We start from the raw sequence: 12275 nt of genomic DNA, 5'->3' as shown, positions 1-12275 counted from the left end.
TTTTCCGCCCCTGAGTTTGAGCGGGTGCCCTCTTGTGATCGCATTTGCTGACCTGATGCACAAAATGGCTTACCATGTGTTTTTCCCTTCGATCACCCATTTTCCACTCCAGCCATGCAAATTAGCCAAGTGATTGATGCACTAACACCACTTGGCTATGCACAAAAATAAAAAGCAGCGATCCGAAAAAGCCAACAGGTCTGCCTGGTTTTTTCCTTCATTTTTTTTTAATGGCATAGATATTTTGCATGTGTTACATATGCAAAATATCTGTCCCTTAAAAAAAATAAATAAATAAATTACCCCCCCCCCCCCAAATTCCCTCTCTTCCCCCCCTCAAAAATAGGCAGGAGGGCTGCCCACTCTCTCCTGCCACCGGAGGTCCCCCTAACCCTCCCCCCCCGTAATTTTCAAAGAAGTTGGGAGCAGGAGAGATGCTCTTTCACTCCTCCTCTGAGGCCCCTCCCCTCGGGACACAGAGGGAGAAGCATACGGGGTTTGGGGGTGCCTAGTGCATGGGGGGACAGCATGGCAGGAGAGAATGGACTAAATGACTTGCCCAGAGTCACAGGAAGCAGGCTGGGATCAAACTCAAAACTTCAGAGTGCTGAGGCGGCAGCAGCTCTAACCACCAGGCCACTTCATTTAAGTACTTTTGTAATACAAAACACTGAATTTGGAGAAAAAAAAAGCCTACTAGGGAAAAAAAATCTGTAAAACTTTGGTGTTTCTCCAGCCAAATTTTACCATCAACAGTATAATCTTAAGTTCAAATATGGAGCATGTTAAACAGAGGGGCACAACAAAAAAGAATGAAAGCTGAAGCATGTAAAGGCCACCTGGCAATGAGTAAAACTTTACTTACTTGGGTCGTTCTACCACTTCTGAAACACTTGTCAAAACGTTTTGCAGATATAAATGTCTGTGAATATCACCATCCTACAGTAAAATAGTGCAGAATTAGGTGAGAGTGAATTTTAAATGCTTCCAAATCTAAATTCCAGCACATACACTGCACTGTTTTTAGGTATTCACATTAGTTGATCTGTGCTTTTTCCACCGATTATGGCCTGGATAAATGACTGCATGCTATTGAGTTAATTTAGTATTTATTGACTACTATCTTCAAGGTCTACCAGCCTTCTTTGCTGTACATGCTAAGGATAACAGAAATACAAGGCCATAGAAAATATTAACAGCCTTTTGCAAGAATTTCAAATAGCTGGAGAATCCACAATATCCTCAGAATGCCAATCAAACAAAAATTATTCTTTGTTTCAGAATAGGACCACACAAGAAAAATGGAAGGAGGGAGGAAACACAAACTGAACTAGTTTACAATCAATGTAAGAGTAGAACAAAATTTTACCACTTTTCAAATGCTGTTTAATACCAAAGACATATTAGATTGCAAGCAAAAAGAGAAACCATATGCTGAAATAAGTACAACAGTTACTACAAATAATTGGTGATCACTGCATATGGAAAAAACCTTCAAAAATGTGTGAAGTAATAGTTGTTTTCAATAATGGCCAAAAAATAAACAAGCAAAAAATATCTTTCAAACTGTCTGTTGAGGAAGAGCAGTGATACCACATCATCTCTATATAATTTCCGACATAGTACTGGGTTTCAGAAGTTCAAAACTGCTGGAACAGTATTGCTCCAATCTCATAATGAATTCAAACATCTTCATTCATAAATTCTGGAAAACAGTGATCATAACATGATCAAATTTGAACTGATAACTGGAGTGACGTTTCTAAAGAAATCTACTGTCATTTAATTTTTCCAAGGGTAACTACAATAAAATGAGGAAAATGGTTAAAAAGAAGCTAAAAGGGTCTGTGCAAAGGTCAGAAGTGTAAACCAGGCCTGGATGTTGTTTAAAAATAGCATCATGGAAGCCCAGACCAGATGTATCCCACATATTAAAAAAGGTTGAAAGAAGAGAAAACGAGAGCCGGTGTGAAGTGAAAGAGGCTATTACAGCCCCAAAAACATCCTTCAAAGAATTGAAAAAGAATCTCAATGAAGAAAGTAAGAGACATAAGCAAGTTAGATGCAAAACATTGATAAAGAAAGCTAAACAAGAATATGAAGAACAACTTGCCAAGAGGCAACAATTTTTTTAGGTACATCAAAAGCAGAAAACCTGAGAGAGAAATCTGTGGGACCGTTGGATGATCAAGGAGTAAAAGGTATGCTCAGAGAGAATAAGGCCATAGCAGAGAGTTTGAATGGATTCTTTGCTTCGGTCTTTATGGAAGAAGTTGGAAGAAATCTTCCTGAACCAGAAATGGTTTTCAAGGGTGAAGAGGTGGAAGAATTAAAAGAACTCTTGGTGAACCTGGAAGATATACTAAGCCAAATCGACAAGTTAAAGAGTGCTAAATCATCTGGACCGGATGATATACATCCCAGGGTACTAAAAGAACTCAAACATGAAATTGCTGATCTGTTGTTTATGATCACTAAAATCATCAGTAGTTCCTGAAGTTTGGAGGTTGGCCAAAGTTATGCTGATTTTTAAAAAGGGTTCCAGGGGAGATCTGGGGAATTACAGATCGACAAGTCTAATCTCACTACCGGGCAAAATAGTGGAAACAATTATAAAAAATAAAATTGTGGAACATGTAAACAAACATGATTTAATGAGATAGTCAGCATGGGTTCAGCCAAGGGATGGCTTGCCTCACCAATTTGCTTGACTTCTTTGAAGATGTGAATAAACATGAATGAGGAAAAGAGATGGCTGAGGGGAGATATGATGAAGTCTATAAACCTCCTAGTAACGTAGAACGGGTACAAGTGGAATGATTTTTTACTGCATCAAGATTTACAAAGACTAGGGGGACACTCGAAGTTATAGAGTAATTCTTTTAAAACCAATAAGAGGAAATAGTTTTTCACTCAGAGAATAATTAAACTTTGGAATGCATTGCCAGAGGATATGGTTAGAGCGGTTAATGTAGCTGGTTTTTTTAAAAAAGGTTGGACAAGTTCCTGGAGGAAAAGTCTATAGTCTGCTGTTGAGACAGACATGGGGGAAATCACTGCTTGCCCTGGATTGGTGGTATGGAATGCTGCTACTATTTGGGTTTTTGCCAGGTATTTGTGACTTGGATTGGTCTCTGTGAAGACGGGATACTGGGCTAGATGGACCATTTGTCTGACCCAGTAAGGCTATCTTATGCTCTTATTTCAAGATGACAATTTAAACATAAGGTGATGAGCATCATATCACCAACTATTTATAGTAGTCAGTTGTAACTGTTTGTGCACACAGTTTTTCCTTCTCTTTTAGATCTAGTATGTCTTCATGTTTATTTCAACACTTGATATACTGTGTTTTGTTGAACATCAAAGTGGTTTACAATAGTAAACAAAAAAATAAGAGAAGAAAGACTGCATACAAGGCACTTCACAGATCTCAAGGCCACAATTGGCCTACTTGAATGCTTCATAAGAAAGGGGAAGAGATTTGATATACAACTGTCTGTAGTAAATTAAAGTAGTTACACTAAGAGTGTCCTTGAGCTTCTGTAAAGATGATTCAAAGGTAAAGTCTTAGGAAGGGCATTCCATAATTGCAGAACTAAAAGTCAAGAGTCTCCAATAGATTCCCACCTAGTAAATATAAAAAACTGTAGTTTGTCCCAAGTTGCTGAGATAAACCCCCCTTTTTTTTAAAAAAAAAATTAAGCTGCAGTAGTTGTTTCTACCGAGGCCCAGAACGCTAAATGCTATGAACGTCGGAGCATTTAGTGCCCCAGGCCAAAAAGGGGGGGGGGGGTTATTAGTGAGAAAGTCCGAATTAGATATTAAGTACAGTAGTTCTTGAAAAGTGGTGGCTATCATTCTCATCTTACTATATTACAGTAGAATAAAAAAGGGTCAGAAAGGAACGCTCTGAGCATGCAATACAAATGAACAAATGCCATCCACCTCGCATCAATTAGTTATATGAACAAAATTTTAGCCCATGTCAATGTAAACAACATAACACTACAAAGAATGCCCAACATCCTGATATAAATTTACTATGATATTCAGGAATAATAATTATAGACCTGAGGTCAGAAATAGTCTGTGATATCAAATTTTGCAACTGACCTGCATTATATAACAAAATTCATGGAGAGTGATCAAAATAAAGTTTATAAAATTCCTCAGAGATATGGAACTCTGTAAGGAAGGCTTGAAAACCCCCCTTGGGTGAAAAGTTCACCTTCCAGTCATTGTTGTTTTATAAAAACTTTGATCACTACTCTACAGAATGTTGCTTAGCTCTTTTCAAAAAAACTTTTATACTTGAAAGACTTAGATGCATTCAAAAGTCACTGTATATTGTGGTATATACAAAATAGCACTTTGCTTAAGCAGGACTTGGGGGTCCCAACATGGCCCCGTTTCGTTCCCTGCCTCAGGGGACCCGAATAGTGTGGTTCAAACAGGTTCCTGGTGAAATGCAGTTGGTAAAAAAATGCACTCGTGACTGAGAAATTGATTCTGGTAAAAGACAAAGTACAAATAAGAATCAGGTGTGGGTGAAGCAAATCTCTAATATCCACACTGAGACTTGAAAATAACATATTCTTGCACCAGTACTGGAGAATAGGAAGCACCACAAAGTAGAAATAATATATAGAGCTCCTTAGAGCTTACATACCACTGCTGGAAAAATGGTTGGTTAATGCTTGAAGATTCAAAATCCGCCAGACAGAAAGCTGATTACTAGCACTATTTAAGTACAAAAACGCCAAAAATGTCATGACGTCAGCTGTCAGAGATGGAAATCCAGACAAAAGAGAAAACCTGGAGTGGAAATAAGTAAATAAAACAAATGCCAGCACTATTAGAGGAATGCTAACCACTCAATTTCATTGTTAAGACCCCGAGGGTGCAGAGTGTTTAAAGTAAAAATCCATTGTTGTTCTTTTCTCCATAAAATTTTAGCTATATCCCCACCTCTGGTAGATGTAACAGTGTCCAGAATGGAAAACTTAAGATCTGAAAATTCATGATTTTGTTCAATCCAGTGAGCCACTAAGGGGGCTTCCTTCACTTTGGATCTGATCCTGCTGATGTGCTCACCTATTCGAACTCTAATGCTTCTAGTAGTGCATCCCACATAATGGAGATTGCAGGGACACTGTATGATGTATATAGCCTGCTTTGTACTGCAGGTGGTAGACGGGCATCTAGATCTGATCTGAGTTCTGAATGACATAAGTTAAACGTACACTATGCGTACATATTCTGCATGTTCCACATGGACTGTGCTGCCCCCCCCCCCCCCACCTCTACATCTGACCTTCTCAGAAATTGAGAATGTACCAAAAGCTGTTTAAGTTTACACTGTTTAGAAAAAGCAAACCGTGGAAACTCCTGGAACTCTGGATGATATCTCAAAATATTCCAATGCTGTTTGATAATACTTTTGATGTGAAAGGCATGGATGGAGTATGGGAGTACACAGACCAATGAAGGTGAGTCCTGAGAGCGTGATGAATTCAGCAAGAGGTCTCGATTGGCATACAGTGCACGCTTGTATGCCTTGCGAATGACGGAGGATGGGTATCCCTTCTCTGTAAACCGGATTTTCATATCCGTGGCTTGCTGGATAAATTCTCTGACAGATGACGTCGTGACGTCATCACGTTTTTGACGTTTTTTGGCGTTTTTGTACTTAAATAGTGCTAGTAATCAGCTTTCTGTCTGGCGGTTTTTGAATCTTTAAGCATTAACCAACCGTTTTTCCAGCAGTGGTATGTAAGCTCTAAGAAGCTCTTTATATTATTTCTACTTTGTGGTGCTTCCTATTCTCCAGTACTGGTGCACCAGAAGGCTGATATTCTAAATATGTGCACCAATAATTATTCACATAGGAAGATATTTGGTGGCTCTTCTTCAGCTCATTAGAATCCAAAGTGGCCCCAGCTTAAAAATTAATGAAGACCACTGCACCAGAGAATGACATGGGATCCCCATCCCCACCTTGTGGGCTGTCCCCATTCCCCCAACATTGCCATGGGCTCTTTCCCCATCCCTACGGGCTCTATTCCCATCCCTGGAGGCTCTGTCCTTACCTGCACAAGCCTTGAATATTTTATATTTAAATATTTTATAAAAGAATAAAAAGGGACAATATTCTGTTCAACTGTTTGTAAATTACAAATAGAGCCTGCCATTTCAATCTGGATTTGGTACAACTTTCCCAAAGATTTGGTTTCCTGTGTTTTTATATTATCTGGGAAGATAAACGGATTGTTTTTCAGATGTGGGTAAAGAAGAGAACCAGTATAGTATAGGAGATAAACAAGAAAATAAGTGCCTATTAAATGTTGGAAATGCTCCCTGTCAGCAACAATGGATGAATCTGTTGCAGCAACAGCAAGAGGCTTTAGCAACTGCGCAGATGGAAGGAGGTTGCATGTGGTTGGAATCTGATCACTTGACAAGACTTGTTGCCACATTAAAAGGTAGACAAGAGCCAACTGGCATCATTTAGTTCATTTTAATCCAAAAGCAGTTTTTTAAAAAAAGAGGTGTTAAGTTTTCACATATTCATTACAAGCATTTTATAGATGTTGTTCATCTCCACACCTCCGCAGGCTCTGTTCTCATTCCTATGGTTAACTGCGGGTACCCGTCCATACTGTCAAGCTCCTTTAAAAGGAATTTGGAGGCATGGAACTTTGATGCAAATATATAAGACTCCAGAAATACATTCCCAGTACAGGTTATCCAGATAGAAAGGGAGAACGTCCTGAGGCGTGCTAGCTGTTTTAGTGCACCTTAGTAAAAGGACCTCACAATTAGGTAAATGGGCAGAGATAATATACTTTCGTAAGTCTAAGCAATGGCTAGTGATAAAAGCTTTCAGAATTACTGCTGAAACAATACTGTTAATAATCCTGGAACTTTTAGGCCTTTAAGCTCTCTCCACCCAAATACTTTATTGAACCGCGTTTAAAAATCAACATTTATTTAGAGTCCAGAGCCTCAGGAGGGATATCCGAGTACAAATACAAGATCTGAGTCTCAGCCTCTCATACCCACTAATTTTCAACACCAAAACCTTCTGATGCGGAGACTGACTCGGGACACAGCCTTCTCTACCTCAAAGAACTCGTGGTCCTTGTGGAAGCGCATTCTACGGGGAGAGAAGTGGAAGACGGCTGGCCCATCCCCACCGCTCTCCTCGGGGGCAGCCAACACCGGAAGCACTGGCAACTTCCCCAGAGCTACATCGTTAGGGTTGCTAGATGTTAATATAGTCGCCAGCTCAGCGGGCAACATCATGCCAACTGTGGAAGAAATCTAGTCAGGACCAAGCTCCCCTTCTTTCACCGGACGCACACCAGCGATAGTAAACCGGCAGCCGTGCAGTTCACCAACTCAAAACGTACTGACGAAGCGTTCCAAGCCTCGTTCTGACACAGCACCACCTCAGTCTTAAAAGTGGAATTAGGATAGTCTGTGAGACATGAGCAGTCTATGCATCGAGGGAAGCGATGAGGTATGGGGCGACACATCCCTCTAATCAAAATTTGCCCTTCGTCGCTGCTGTTCTTCCTGTTGGCTGAACTGATCGCAGCCTGAGAATCCCCGATCAGCTCAGCCGGCAGGATTCCCCAAAGCTACCGGCGGTTTTCAAGACCGAGTTGGAGGGGTAAGTGATCCGGAGGGAGGGGTCTTAGGCGCCTGAGCCAATCAAGATCTTAGGCCCCTCCCCGTGCATCCCGGGATGTACCGGGAAGGGGAAGGCCAGCCATTTTAAAGAGGCGGGCCAGGAAGGAGGGAAAAGGTATCAAGCCTGCTGAATTTCATCAAAGGTACAGGGGTGTCTGGGGGGAGGCGTGTCCTTAGGCAGGAGAGAGTGGGCATTCCTCCTGCGGGTGTGTATATATATATATATTTTTTTTTTTTTGGGGGGGGTTGTTATTTTATTTTAATTAATAAATTAATTTTTATTTTATTGGGAGTAGCTGCTGTGGGTATGTCAACACACCTCAGCTCCAGAGTGCTTCTGCATTCTCAAGTTCTTTAGACCAGTGTTTCTCAACTTAGCTCTGAAATTCCCCTTTGCCAGTCAGATTTTCAGGATATCCACAATGCATATGCATAAACTTGATTTTCCAACACTGCATCCATTTATGCAAATTTCTTTCATGCATATCCATTGTGAATATCCTGAAAACTTTACAGACAAGGGGGGGGGGGGGTACTCCAGGACTGGGTTGAAAAACACTGCTTTAGACCTGGAATCTGCTGTGCACACACATTCTTTGGAAGATGGAAGGGAGGAGCAAAATGCACATGTGTGCAGTTGAGTAACATAGAAGTAACTATCCACTTCTCCAGGGTGAGAGCCATCTTTAAAATGATGGAGGCTTGGTGCTCTTTCCTTTGGTGTCAAATGACTACCTCTTTTTCTCACTGTTCTGCCCCTGAACCATCTGGCCTCTTCCTTTTTACCAGTATCTAGTGATTGTGCATTTATGGACCCCATTCACCCCCTTGTGCAGTGTAAGAAATGAATACTTGAATTATGTTTATTTCTTATTTTAAAGATTTAGGTTTCTTATTATGATATTCAGACTGCACCGTTCATTTTTCAAACTAGAAATACCTTTGATATAAATACCGATTTTTCAGTTTGATCCTTTGAAAGTTAAGAAACAACTAGAATGTAATGCTGTGAGTGGATACCATCTAAGTTACTTCTGAGCTAAAGTTTCATATGTAGGGAGAGAAGTTGTGCTATAGGTGTGTAATGATACATTTGTATTTACAGTAATTTATCCCCGGTTTTCTGATATATAACTCTGATATATGCTCTTCTAGGTTTACCCTGCCTTTTAATAATGGACACTAAACCAGATCTAACCGGTTTAGCGTCAAGTTTCAAGTTTATTTAAAATTTCTTATACCGCCTAATCAGCCTTCTAGGTGGTGTACAAAATCATAAAAGCATACAATAGCTAAAATACAAATTTAAGAAGACAGGGGATGACAAAGACTTGTGGAGACATAAAATCATAATGAATGGGAATAAGAGTAAAATAGGCAAGAACTACAATTTTGAAGGTAAAAGATAACAATTTAGGAGAAAAACCATAGGAGGGGATGTAGAAGTATTTCAGCTACCAATGCCCAAAATGGCTAATCATGGTCTTTCCTGTGCTTTGTAGCAGCCTCCAATAATCATATGGAAATTATTACAATGAGCTCATCAGTTTTAAAATGAGACATTGCCTGATGATGCACAAAATAAAGCATTGGCCTTTAACGCTCCAAATTTAACAGCAGGTCAGGAGGTGCTGGTAGTGCTAAATGCATATTTCAGCACGTGTTAAGACACATCTCATGTACGTTCGTTGGAAGCAAATTGTCTCGGGCTGCCGATTGCATGAGGTGGAAGTTCAAAAAGAAATATGGGTACATATTTATAATCCTATATAGAGAGGATCATACTTGGGGGGGGCACCATACATATACACATATGTTAAAAATGCATCTGAGGCGCAAATGTTAAAGGTGTGTTTCATGTGCATTTGTTAAAAGATGGGCTGCAGATTACACGAGTAGAAGTTGATGTTGTGGAAGCGCATTCTACAGGGAGAAAAGTGGAAGATTTGCATGTCTCATAGAAGCTGTATAGTAAAAAAGCATATATATACACACAAACACAAGGGATCTTCAAAAAGGTTCCGCATTTTTATTTTTTTATGCACTATTTATTAAATATATCAATAGCAAATTACAACACTAGCTGCAAAGTGAGCTGGCTTGCCTAACTGACTAGTCACATGACACATCCTCTTACCACTTCTCCCGCCTCAACCATTTCCTGCAAAAATATGAAAGTGCAGAAACTTTTTGAAGAACTCTCATATCTTGCGTTTTAACATTTGCATAGTTTCCTGGTAGTTCTCTGCTCTCTTGATGTACGCATATGACATCTGCCAATGATGCACTTCAATAAGACACTCCTATGATTGACACTCATGCTTGCTTACGACATAGCTTTTTCTGCCACATGTGCATATTTATGCCACTTTCTGTGGACTATTCTGTGCATGTGTCAGTCGCTTTATCCAACAATTGATCTGCTAGGATTTCAGCAAACCTCATTTGCATGGGAACTTTTTAGAACATAGCTCATCTTTTATAAATCAGAAATTTTACCAGCACTGAATTTTAAAATGGACTTTAGAGCATTGAGGCCTCTGTCTTTATGTCAAAGTAAATTTGAATTAGTTACTATTAATGACTCTACTGTCAGGGAAGCATTGGAAATTCTTGTTTTCTAATGGGGGGAGAGAAATTGTGAGCAAGTGCCTGGTGGACAATTTTGTTTTCAACTGTTCCTTATTGTCTTGTGTTAGCCAATTGTTTATTGCTTGATCTTCATCATTAGTTCTTGCATACCAGGTGCACTCCATATGCTTATAATTTAATACAGACAAATTTAATACAGACAAAATGTTTCCTACCATCTGGTTTGCTTATTTGAAATTTTGCTTTCTCTCTTCCCCTTTATCTTTGCTTGGCTGAAACCTGTAACTTGAAAATGATATTGTTTAGAGCAACAACTTTTATAGCTTCACTAGCTGATGCCCCGGCGTTGCACGGGTATTTAATTATAGCAATAACACTGTAAATGGATTCAAATAAAGATACTTTATAGTGGTGAATGAAATTATTTTTTTACAGCTTTATAAAAAGTACAATATTCAAATTATAATGTGAAATATTTGACAAAATGAATACAATACAACAAACACAACACTTGATTATAAACAACATTTTTAGTTTCACCTCCAGGAGCAAGAACATATAAATTATTGGGTGAAGAGACTCCCAGAACATATCACCCCAGGTAGTGAGGGATCTGCATACCAAGTTTCGTTCAAATCGGTCAAGCCGTTTTTGAAGTACTGTGAGAATGGCAGCTTTTTATTGTTTTTCCATTGACATTAATGGGTGAAATCTGATGTTCTGTTTGTAGCTCCGCCCACGTGTGCAGGTGGGCCAAGAGACCCCCCAGAACATATCACCCCAGGTAGTTGGAATTACTGTGAGAATGGCAGCTTTGTACATTTTTTCCATTGCATGAATGGGTGAAATCAGATTTTCTGTTTGTAGCTCCGGCAACGTGTGCAGGTGGGCCGCGAGACCCACAGACCATATCACCCCAGGTAGTGAGGGATCTGCATACCAAGTTGCGTTCAAATTGGTCAAGCCGTTTTTAAAGTACTGTGAGAATGGCAGCTTTTTACTTTTTTGCCATTGACATGAATGGGTGAAATCAGATTTTCTGTTTGTAGCTCCGGCCACGTGTGCAGGTGGGCCGCGAGACCCACAGACCATATCACCCCAGGTAGTGAGGGATCTGCATACCAAGTTGCGTTCAAATTGGTCAAGCCGTTTTTGAAGTACTGTGAGAATGGCAGCTTTTTACTTTTTTTCCATTGACATGAATGGGTGAAATATGATGTTCTGTTTGTAGCTCCGCCCACGTGTGCAGGTGGGCCGAGAGACCCCCAGAACATATCACCCCAGGTAGTTGGAATTACTGTGAGAATGGCAGCTTTTTACATTTTTGCCATTGACATGAATGGGTGAAATCTGATTGTCTGTTTGTAGCTCCGCCCACATGTGCAGGAGGGCCGCGAGACCCCCAGAACATATCACCCCAGGTAGTGAGGGATCTGCATACCAAGTTTCGGTCAAATCGGGCAAGCCGTTTATGCGTTGGCAGCTTTTTACAGTTTTGTCATTGACATGAATGGGAGAAATCTGATTTTCAGTTAGTAGCTCCGCCCAGGTGTGCAGGTGGGATGCGAGACCCCCAGAACATATCACCCCAGGTAGTGAGGGATCTGCATACCAAGTTTCGTTCAAAACGGGCAAGCCGTTTTTGCGTTGGCATCTTTTTACATTTTAGCCATTGACATGAATGGTAGAAAACTGATTTTCAGTTTGTAGCTCCGCCCACGTGTGCAGGTGGGCTACGAGACCCCCAGAACATATCACCCCAGGTAGTGAGGGATCTGCATACCAAGTTTCGTTCAAATCGGGCAAGCCGTTTTTGCGTTGGCAGCTTTTTACATTTTTTCCATTGACATGAATGGGTGAAATCTGATTTTCTGTTTGTAGCTCCGCCCACGTGTGCAGGTGGGCCGCGAGACCCCCAGAACATATCACCCCAGGTAGTGAGGGATCAGCATACCAAGTTTTGTTCAAATCGGGCAAGCCGGTTT

At 40.4% G+C, this 12275-nt stretch overlaps 2 protein-coding genes across 6 annotated transcripts in view; one reads left to right on the top strand and one right to left on the bottom strand.

Moving 5' to 3' along the window:
• Nucleotides 1-7578, bottom strand: part of ZNF511 (zinc finger protein 511) — a 33847-nt gene extending 26269 nt beyond the window's left edge. Inside the window, exons 1-2 of one of the 3 annotated variants that reach the window (XM_033940809.1) lie at nucleotides 7416-7578; nucleotides 866-939 (exon numbers count right to left, since the gene is read on the bottom strand). In XM_033940809.1, coding sequence (XP_033796700.1) covers nucleotides 866-939; nucleotides 7416-7541 — 200 coding nt within the window. In that variant the 5' untranslated portion in view covers nucleotides 7542-7578. Of the gene's footprint in view, nucleotides 1-865; nucleotides 940-6609 lie in introns of all 3 variants that reach the window. The other 2 variants (XM_033940808.1, XM_033940810.1) reach the window with 2 other exon arrangements.
• The window catches only part of TUBGCP2 (tubulin gamma complex associated protein 2), a 75947-nt gene continuing 71177 nt past the window's right edge, over nucleotides 7506-12275 (top strand). The window contains exon 1 of one of the 3 annotated variants that reach the window (XM_033940803.1): nucleotides 7506-7525. The gene's annotated coding sequence lies outside the window, so the exon portion shown is untranslated. The other 2 variants (XM_033940807.1, XM_033940806.1) reach the window with 2 other exon arrangements.

This window comes from Geotrypetes seraphini, chromosome 4 (genome assembly GCF_902459505.1).
Source record: "Geotrypetes seraphini chromosome 4, aGeoSer1.1, whole genome shotgun sequence".
NCBI classification, from domain to species: Eukaryota; Metazoa; Chordata; class Amphibia; order Gymnophiona; family Dermophiidae; genus Geotrypetes; species Geotrypetes seraphini.
The sequence above is the reverse complement of the archived record's forward strand: the minus strand, read 5'-3'. Positions and strand labels throughout refer to the sequence as shown.